At 46.2% G+C, this 10693-nt stretch overlaps 1 protein-coding gene across 1 annotated transcript in view; it reads right to left on the bottom strand.

The window, feature by feature from the left end:
• Nucleotides 1–3778: 3778 nt before the first annotated feature.
• LOC138364887 (jmjC domain-containing protein 8-like) overlaps nt 3779–10693 on the bottom strand; it is a gene marked incomplete at its 5' end in the record, with an annotated part of 35337 nt that continues 28422 nt past the window's right edge. The window contains 2 exons of the mRNA XM_069324933.1: nt 3779–4897; nt 5179–5326. Of these exons, the coding sequence (XP_069181034.1) occupies nt 4814–4897; nt 5179–5326 (232 nt within the window). The remainder of the gene's footprint in view (nt 4898–5178; nt 5327–10693) is intronic.

Consider the following 10693-nt stretch of genomic DNA (forward strand, 5'->3'; position numbering starts at 1 on the left):
AGACAAGACTGGGTCAGCCAGCTGCTCCACCACCAGTTCTTATCGTGATATGTACTGTGCCTGGTCGCCCTCTCAGTTAGCTCTGGCTTTGGTTTCGTGTTTTAGGGTAAGTGGTGTTTTGTTTTTGAGGTTATTCCTGTGCATGGTTGTGCAGCGTGAGTCAAGAGTTTGGTGTACATAAGTGCTGCCCTTGTGCTGTTAAGGTTATCTTCCTTGAAGGGTTTCACATTTCACTTCCTTAGTGGGTCTCCTCTCTTGTGGTGACCCCTCAACCTTCAGGTAAGTCAATTGTCCTGGACTGTGTCTGTCTGTCTTTGGGTTGGTGGGTATTTTTGGCTAATGGGGTGCACTGGTTTGTGCGACCTTGCCAGAGTGCAGAGGTAGTCCTTCCAGCTTTATATATATGGTTCAGTCTACTTTTTATCTTGTTTACTCATTCTCCATGGTCTGGTGCCTTGAGAATTTATGGTCTTTTATTTTACTCTTCGGGTGCTTTCAGAGGCTCGTAGTTTCAATTGTGCCACATTCCACTTTGGAGTTTTATTCATACTGTTCCTGCCTCTATTAGGTTTACTTGGAGACTGGGTGGGGATCATCCCCTTTGGTCTCTCTCTTGCCCTTTCTGCTGGCGTCGAATTTTGAGGGTGCCTACACCACTATATATGGGTTATCAGCATAGCATTCACAGTGCATGGGCATACCTGCAGGAAACACCCACCCTGCAGGTCCTGGAAAACCCCTGCGGGGTTGGATATGTACTATGGATATGTTAGCCAGACCTACTCTTGCTTTGTGCGAATTTGAGGGTTGTCTGTCATCTATGCCACCAGGTGATGTTCGTTCTTTCTGCTTCCGCCATGCTGCCTGCTAGGTTGGTGACACAATCCCGAGTTGTGTGTGGGACTACTTCCCAGCACATTACTATCCTTACCTGCCCTTCTAATGAAGTTCCAGGGTATCTGGCAGTGACCACTTTGCATTTCTGTAGTGCAGTGTTCTATGTTGTGTACCTGGATGGTTGCCGCAGATTTGTCCTACAGTGTTAGGATCTCAGTTTTGGAAGTGTTGGTTGACTCAACTGTGGATCACTCAGCTTCCTTGGCATGCATGGTGCGCCCTTCTGATCCTTCCTTCACTGCCAACCCACTGCTTCAGGCCCCTTATAGTGTCTGAGGGGTTTTGGGGTCTAGGTTTTGGCATTGGGAATGTAGTGGTTATGGGGTCGTGGGGTTTAGCTCAGGACGTAGCTTGGGCAGATCCGGGGTTTACCCTTTCCGACTTGGAAGAGAAGGCAGTTGAGCCTTCTGAACTGGCCAAGGCTCCTGTGTTTTTCCGGCTGGGCCTTTTCCGAGAGGCCTCTGCCAAGGCCTCTCCCTTGGACTCTGATTTTCTATCCTGGGCAGTGGGCATGGATTATGGCTCTGCTCCAGGGCCCTCTGCAATTCCTGGGGCTTGTTGGGAGTCAGAATTGGGTCCTTGGGTCTGGTTTGAGCCTTTGTGTTCCGAGGTGCCTTCTGCAGAGGGTCTTTGTTGCTGGGGGTGAGGTTTTCATATTTCCACTCCTTGTATGAGTTCAATTTGGGTGCAGCTTTTCCCAGGATTTGCTTCTTCAGTTCCTTTGGGGTCTTTAGTTTCATCCTTCCAGAGTTTTTTTACCTCTCAAGTACCCCCGGCAGCAGCTTGGGAGGCCCTTTGTGTATACCTCCAGTGCAACCTGAATTATGCCTTTCATTCCCACATGTTTGAGTGGTAAGTGTCTCCTGTGTTGCAAGTGTTTCTGGGGTGTTCTTTTGAGCTTCTCAATGCATGCCTCAATGCTCCTGCTCTCTCCCATGTTGTTTCAAGCAGCTGCATACTCGAGTTCCTCAGCTGTCAGCTACATTAGTTATAGACAACCCTTGTGGTCACTTGCACTTGGGTTCCATCATGCACTTCTTGAGTTTCATTGCGATTGGCTCATTGAGTATGTTCGGGTGCTTGGTGAGGTTCCTCTTGTGAGGGGTTTTGGTCTGCTGCTTCTGCATCGGTAGCCATCCTCATGCTGCATGCTTCAATCCTCTGGCAGGCAGTGGGTGCATTTTTTGCCTCTCATCTCGCATGCCGGCAAGACCAGGTCGGCACGGCCTGGTCCATAGACTCGGGTGTGGGTCCCGCTCTCGTCGCTTCTCCCTTTTCGTTGCTCCTGTTTCCCAAGGACATGGTTTCCCAGTTCCTGTCTTCTGCCAACTTGTTCTACAAAGAACGTCACATTTCGGTCATATGTGTTACACAAGGTAAAAAATTGCCATGCTAGAAAGTGGAAGCGGCTCTCAAAAGTAACATACTGTGCTGTACAATCATGTTTTCTGTTTTGGGTCCTCTGGTAAGTTAGGAGAGGACACTTTAATTTACCATTTTCTTGATGTTGGAAAACCAGAAATGAGCTGCTTCTGTGGCCACTGCTTGTTGTCTGTATCTGACTTACTGTGTACTGTAATTACCTAAGTGTAGTTACAGGATGAGAGCTATGCTCGTGGTGTCCCGTCTCCCAGCACTCCTTTGTCATGTAATGCTTTGAAACTACTGACAGTCCTGGCCTCCACTACCTTCTCGCCTAACTTGTTCCAACCGTCTACCACTCTGTTTGCAAAAGTGAATTTTCTTATATTTCTTTGGCATCTGTGTTTAGCTAGTTTAAATCTATGACAAAATAATAGTATCAGAAAACTCTTGACCCAAGAAGGATTCGAACCCGGAAGTTCGAACGCGTGTTCACATGCCTTACACGGGTCATTGTGGCCCGTCTGCGTCTCTTAGGTGTTTGGGTGTTGGGCTGCCTCTATGACTGGCTGGTTTGGGTTCCCAGCCGGTCCAGTTGTCTGCTAGCCAGTGATTTTGGTTCTTTCCCAGCTCACCGGGTTCCGGGTCTTGGTGAACTGGAGGAAGTCCCATTTGGTTCCCTCCCAGGTTCGGACATGGCTGGGTCTTGTGTGGGACTCTTGGACCCGCTTCCTTGTCTCTCCCTCCGGAGCTGCGCAGACAGCAGCGTGGCTACGTACTCACCTAATTGTGCTTGCGGGGGTTGAGCTCTGGCTCTTTGGTCAGTGGTTTTGTGTTTTTGGTTTGGTTTTTAAACTCTTTGGTTACGTGTGACGTTATGATCGTTTGCTCATTTCGTTTAGGGGAGTTCTATCCATTTGTCGGCTTTTGGTAGCAATATTTTCACCAGAATAGGGTTTGTTTTGGGATGCTTACCTTTCTGGGTGCCTGACCCGGTCAATGGCAGACAGAGAATGCTTCAAACCACACGGGGGTTTCTATAGGCCATTGCTCCCCTTGCCTCTTCTGAGTAGGCCAGGTTCTGGCTCGTGGTCCCCAGTAGGCCCATAGAACTCCATACACATTACTGATGCTAAAGTCTGACATTAGCATATCTGCCTAGTAGGCTCCGGGGAGCCTTCGGGTCTCGCCCAGAAAATGGCGTTTCATTACATTCAACGCTGGTTTTTTGCCAGACTTCCCTGCCTTACTGCGGCCAAAATATGCCACCCACGATTTTTTTTATTATGTTTCCCGTGCTCAGGGAACAAAAATAAAAATTTTTATAAGACAAAATTTTTTTTTAATTTTTTCTTGTGCCTGGCGGTGTTGAAGGCATTAAGGCCCAGAGCAGCACGAGGGTTAATACTGTGCTCATTTACTGTTTCTCGTTCACCACAAGGTGGGTAGTTTTCTGTTAAAATAATTTATTAGCTCAACCATGGACTTTTTATGTTCAAAGACTAAATAAGAAAGATAATAAATGTTAAATGTAATTATTTTTAATAAAATATATAAAGGCTTAACTGATACATTTGTAATATAATAACAGTTCTATCAAATTACAATATGACAAATGACATACACTATGTGTATTCATCTTTGGAATGATCTGGTTAAGAATTGTGATTACTACACAAAAGGCAAATTTTTCTCAATATCTATACACACAAGTAATAAGCTAAACCTGTAAATTGTAACATTTAACAAAATCTGCTGATGTTGTTAGAATTACAAATATTACATCTACCTACATAAAATCATACTAAAATACAAAATATATCTTGCAGAAATAATCATGGCCAAATAAAATTTATAATAATTTACAGTACATACTGTAAAGAGTTTTTAAAACCCTTCAGATTTAAGAAGACAAATACTGTTTATCTAAACTACAAACAAGTACTCTAGCAAGGAAAGTTGATAGTTACTTACCACATCAAGGAAGGCCTACAAGTGTAGAGTACACACAGGTACAAGTGTATTGCATTTAACCATTAAATGATTATCACAGACTACATGAGAATATTAATTATAGATTACAAAAACTAGCCACCACTCTTAAATGCTGAATGTTAAATGAGTAATTCTGTATATTTAAAACCTCCAAGTATTGAGTATATTACTAAGATTGAATACCTATTCATTTGCTGTTCCCTCAAATTCAGCCCAAGGCCTTTGTGACAAGATAAAGTTGGTCCCTTGTACTCACACTTGATAATTATTGGAATTGCTAGAGATTGCTTTCAAACTTTGTCACACTGTCATTTAAATGTGCAGTGAATATTGTCCAACTCTGAATAAATTTGCCTCTCAACTCCAAAAAAGGTTACACACATGTAATTACTCTAAGCTGAAATCATTTACTCCATATTTATTGTGACCATTTATATACAGTTTAACATAAATAATATATACAGCCTTGTTTTTCTGCTTACAGCACTCAATGATACATTGAAAATTAAAGCAATTGATGAACATGCAATATGTTACTGAGTAACAAATGCTTTCACTACTATGGGCTCAAAAATGTTGATATGAAGACACTGCTATCAATGTTGAGTGTTGCATGCCACCACTTGTCAGGAAAATAGATGATCTGTGAATATAAATGATCTAGATAATATAAAGTCATTTGAATAACGTCCTTCAAACACTAAAACAAAAACAAAAAAAAAGACGACAGCTCTACATTTATAGGCTAGTTTCATACCATATTGCAGATTATGTGAAAATATCCCATTTTTTGACACTCACTCTCTTTTATAAATGCAAAGAGGCTATTATTTGGTTAATTGTGCAAATCTAAATAAAGTTCCAAAAACCTATGCACCAAATAATTTCTGACTAAACAACAAAATATTCACTCCAACAGCATACCTCCCCAGGTAGAAGTGTACACTCGTAAAGATTTGGATCATCTTTCACCTTTGGGTATTCTTCCATTAGCCATTGTAAAGTTGTTCGGTTAGGGTGAAATTTGGGATCCACATCAGGTGGGTACATAAACCACCGCTTTCGTCCCCACCTGAGAGAGTTGTATATATGCAGTGAATTATTTGATGATTATATTCTGGCTATTCCACATTATGTAAATTACTATACAGTACAATAAAAAAACAGCGTTGAATGTAATGAAACGCCATTTTCTGGGCGAGCCCTGGAGGCTCCCTGGAGCTATCGGGCTAATGTGTGATATATTAGACCTGGGGAATAAGTCTATGGAGTTCAACCTACCAGGGACCACGAGCCAGAACTTGGCTCCCCTCAGAGAAGTTTCAGGGAGCAATGACCTTGAAAAACTGTAGTTGGGGTTTTTCGTTATTTGTCATCGACCAGGGTTAGGCACCCAGAAAGGTAGGTATAACAAAACAAACCCCACATGGTATGAAAATACAACTAAAAAAGAGGAAAATAAAAAGGCAGAACTCCCTCCAATCCCAAGGAAACAAGCAAACGTCAAACTTCACCGCTGCGCCGCTTGTCCGTGCAGCTGTACCCTTCCTGGGGGAGGGGTAGCCCCGTGCCCGCTACCTAGCACTCCAGTTCAGAAGCTAAGCATCAAAGAACATGAAAAACTGCCGACCAGAGGGAGGGCTGCCAGGGAGCCTCGGGGCTTGACAACCAGATCAGAAATAGAAGACAATATATGAAGAGACAGAAAATGACAAAAAGAATGCCAGGAAACTTCATACTGTTGCCGAGACGGAGCTCGCAGGTGGGACACCATCAACGAAGCCACCTGATCACCATACAAGTGGTGATAAACCCGTGTCAAAATACCAAACGCGAAGAGCGGAGGAGGAGACCGAACCAGCCATGTACCGGACCGGTCTGATCTGCTGAATGAGGCATAGCCGCTGAAAATGCCCTGGGTTTGGACACCGAGCAAGCAGGGCATAAAATCATGGCTGGGCAGGCCACCAAGGGGCCACTAGGACGACTCTCCCATGGTAAAATTCCAACCGAGCCAGAACCCGAAGCAACAGCTGGGCCAGGGCAAGAAGTATAGGTAACCCCACCTCGACTAGTCCTGCCGAAAGGCATCTACCACGACAGCCCCGCAGTCGGGGAAGGGCACCACATATATCGGAAGACTCCGAGACCATGCTGACGCAGAGGTCCACCTCCGTGAGCCCGTACATCCAGCAGAGCCAACTGAAGGAATTGTATTGACTGTCCATTCCATGGACTGGGAAATGAACTGAAACAGGCTGTCTGCAAGGACGTTGGACACTTCCTGGATATGAACTGCATGGAGAGCCAAACCCCGGAGAATCTAGCAGATGAGTCAACCAGCCCCAAAGAGCCAAGGACTGAAGAGAACCCCCGTGGTTCAGACAATGAACCACCAGAGAGAAGTCCGAATGCAGCTGGATCACTGCACCCAGAACGACCCGAACACTCTGAAGCGGCCAAAACCCAAACAAGAAGCCAGCAACGCAGCAGCCGATGCAAGGCCCATGGAGGCCAAACCCAGCGATTGCAAGAGGGGCAGAAGGAGTGTCCCCGAAGGAACCAGAACAGATGCCGAAGCCAAACCCGACCTGGCGGGTAAGCTAGCACGGCGAAGTTCAGATTCACACACAACTGCTCAAGCAACTGCCAAGTAACCCGGGACCCCCCCCCCCAGAAACAGCTGAAGGTTGGGAGCCGGTCGGCTGAGCGGACAGTACACTGGACTTGTGATCCTGTGGTCCTGGGTTCGGTCCCAGGCGCCGGCAAGAAACAATGGGCAGTTTCTTTCACCCTATGCCCCTGTTACCTAGCAGTAAAATAGGTACCTGGGTGTTAGTCAGCTGTCACGGGCTGCTTCCTGGGGGTGGAGGTCTGGTCGAGGACCGGGCCGCGGGGACACTAAAGCCCCGAAATCATCTCAAGATAACCTCAAGAAGGTGGGACCGCAGCCGAAGCAATACCTCCGGAGGGAGAGACTGGGAAAGAACCACACCCCTGATGAGCAGACAAGCAGACCAGCTGGAAGCCCACACCAACAACTCATCAAGGTAGGCTAGAACCCGAACCTGAACCCCCTAGCAGACGCAGATGGGTCACTACGACCCGGGCAAGAAGCATGAATACGCAAGTTACCAGATTCAAACCAAAAGGAAGGCAACGAAAAGAATAAGCTTGCCATCCCACCACGAAACCTGTCCCTGAACCCCGGATAAATGGGAACGTGCAAATGTGTGACCCAGAGGTCCACAAACACCATCCAAGCACCTGGCTCCAACAGGAGCTGGACCTGAGACAAGAGTGGTCATCTGAAAGGAGGGGCAAGGAATCCAGGGGTTCGTCAGGACAAGTCTAGAATGAACCGCAGATCTGCAAAGTCCCGTTTCGGCACTGTAAACAGGCGGGAAACCCATCTGAGGGACTGGGTCGTTTTGACCACGCCCAAGCGCACCAACTCCAAGATGAACCAATGGAGCATAGGGAAAGAAGCCTGCCCCATCAGCCCCGAACCCTCCGAAGGAGGTGGAGCTGCCCAATGCCATTACAGGGTGGAGGAGACGACCCGAAATGCCCATGAATCGTGAGAATTTTTTTTCGCTAGTATTGTTTCAATTATTGTCACTTGACGTCGTATTATAATAAAACTGATATAAACTCACTACGTGCTCACATATTATTGTCACAAGTATGCCCACCAAAATGGTATAGTTTACAGGAAATATACAATGTATTTTTTTTTCAATATAAACACTAAAATTAACTTGATATGTACATTTATTTACAAAAGTATTACACATTTAGTAGTCCTAGAGACTGCGATACTGTGCAAAACAGTCGATATGGCACAGAGGGACTGCACACGCTTCGCACCATGTTAACACCAATTTACGTTTCTGTGGACTCATTTTGGTGCTGGAACACACAACGCACCGACGCTGGCCTGCTGCACGAGCTCCAGTTGGTGGTAGAGCCTGGGTGCAGGAGCATGGTTCAATATTGGGTCCCAAATGGGTCTTTGTATGCCAGGGGTGTCTTTCCCAAACTTACCTAGTAACTGTTTCACAACTTGAAAACTAAACGAACGGAAATATGGTTTTCTACCTGTTTTCACAAGATACATGTTGTAACTGTTCAGCATTGTTACGTCAATAAGGTCGAAAATCATTTTCTTTGTCCACTTCACTGTTTTCCGTACACACTCTACGGCACCCACCATCATGTCACATTTATCGACTAAACGCATGTTGATGTTGTAGTCTATCACACAATCTGGCTTATATATTACTGTATTTGCTTTGTTGTTCTGTTCACCTTCCCACTGTCCACCAATGAACCAGGGTGAATGGTCTCGGGACATATATTTCCCGAACAATAGTGTTGGAACAGTGTTGTCTTTGCTCCAATAATGTGATATTACGTGTTTCACACAATGTTTCATCAACATATAAATTGCGATGAATTTCCAGGGCTCACCCAGAAAATGGCGTTTCATTACATTCAACGCTGGTTTTCTGTGGGAAGACCCTACGGCTCCATGGAGCTTCATACCCAAAGGAGAAGGAAAGAAAGGGCTGACCCGGGAGGCGGCTGCCACAAACTCTGCAACACAGAGCCGAGACAACAGTCTTGCAACCTGCGACCCAAGGCAACAAGAATGCACAGGAGCAGACAACCGCATAAAGAATGGGGCGGACCAGGAACCGGTGCAAACCCTCAAATCCTTGCGCCCGAAATGAGCCCTAGACGTCACCAACACAGCAGCAAAAGCTGCAAAACGTCCGAACAGCACGGGTGCAATGGATAGACCGCAGGCTGGAAGACTTAAAAACTCTGCGGATGATCTGGGCGACCCAAGCCCTGAAACAGGGTACGAGGGGAACCGGATCTACCCAAAGCGCATCCCCAGACATGGTATGCAGGTAACGGCAAAGAAGCGCAACCGGACAACACAGGACGCACCCCTGGCCGAACCAATCAAGCATCAATAACCCAAGGACCCCCTCCGGAAAGCAGCCATCTTGACCATCGCCAGAAGGACGGAGAAAGGCTGCAAACGTACAAACCTACCACCAGTAACCAAAGAGCAGAAACCTGAACTGAAGGGGCTAACCACAAACTGAGGAGAAGATAAGAGGGCACCCTGATCAAGGACCAGGACGGCACAGGTGACGCTTGAGCAGGCCAGAGGCGAAACAAAACACGAGAAAGCGTACGGAATGGGGGCAGATGTGACGTCCACCCCCGAATGCAAGCCGGAGCGGCTCCGCCAGCGCCGCACAAAACGAGGCGACAGTAGAAACATCAAATAACTGTCGTCCTGAAAAACCCAAGAAAGGACAAGACAACCTGATGTGAAATAGTAGACAACCTACGAAGAGCAAGAAAAAGGTGCATAGAAACACCAGGAACATCATACTGTTGCCGAGATGAAGCTTGCAGGTGGGACACCATCAACAAAGCCACCCGATCACCACAGAGAATGGTGATACCCGCGTCAAAATACCAACGTGAAGAGCGGAGAAGGCCGAACCAGTCACGCACAGTAGAACTGGTCCAACCTGCCGAAAGAGGCGGAGCCACAGGAAACTCCCCAGGTTCGGACACCTATCAAGCAGTGTCTGAAAATAAAGCTGGGCAGGCCACCAAGGGACCATGAGGACTAGTCTCCTTGGGAATGGGCTCCAACTGAGCCAGAACCCTAAGTAACAGCTGGACCGGGAGAAGACGAACAGGTACCCCCACCTCGACCAGTCCTGCCAAAAGGCATCCACCGTGAACGCCTCGCAGGCGGGTAAGTGCGCCACATGTTATTATAAATCTCGCCATGGGTCCCAAGAAAGCCAGTGGTAAGGTTCAACCTAAGAAAATAGTGCGGTGTTTCGGGCGATCGAGCTGCAACACTGAAAACTGTATACTCTCTTCACTGTCCTGACATTAATTTTCAATGTACGTATTTTATTTTTGTACCAATGTGTTCGCAATAGAATGTTCTAGAAGAACATACGTATAAAATGTCACACAAGGATGCGTTAGACCGGCACCAAATAAAAAAACTACATCGATTACACTTGTCGTGTCAACAATACAATGGTCTTACCTCGATGGTGCAATGCTATGCCGTTCTCCCAAATAGGCTATGCGGCTATTAGAGAAAACTGAAATTTTATGGCGAACATTTTCAAACTATCCCAAAATCGATCACATAACAAATAGAGTTCATAGAAATATTTTTCTAGTGACTTGTCAGCGAGTCCGCTGTGCGACCTCAACACAAAAAGTGGTAACGCTCTCGAGCGCCGTGATAACGCTAAAGTGTTAAGAAAATGTGTGAAGTATGGGAAGAATTGGAAAGTTTTGTTGAAAAAACTCACCCAGATAAAGCTGTAGCAGGCCGTTGCATTAACTTTTTAAATGACAATGTGATGTCTTACTACAGACA

Source organism: Procambarus clarkii, chromosome 15 (assembly GCF_040958095.1).
Source record: "Procambarus clarkii isolate CNS0578487 chromosome 15, FALCON_Pclarkii_2.0, whole genome shotgun sequence".
NCBI lineage: Eukaryota > Metazoa > Arthropoda > Malacostraca > Decapoda > Cambaridae > Procambarus > Procambarus clarkii.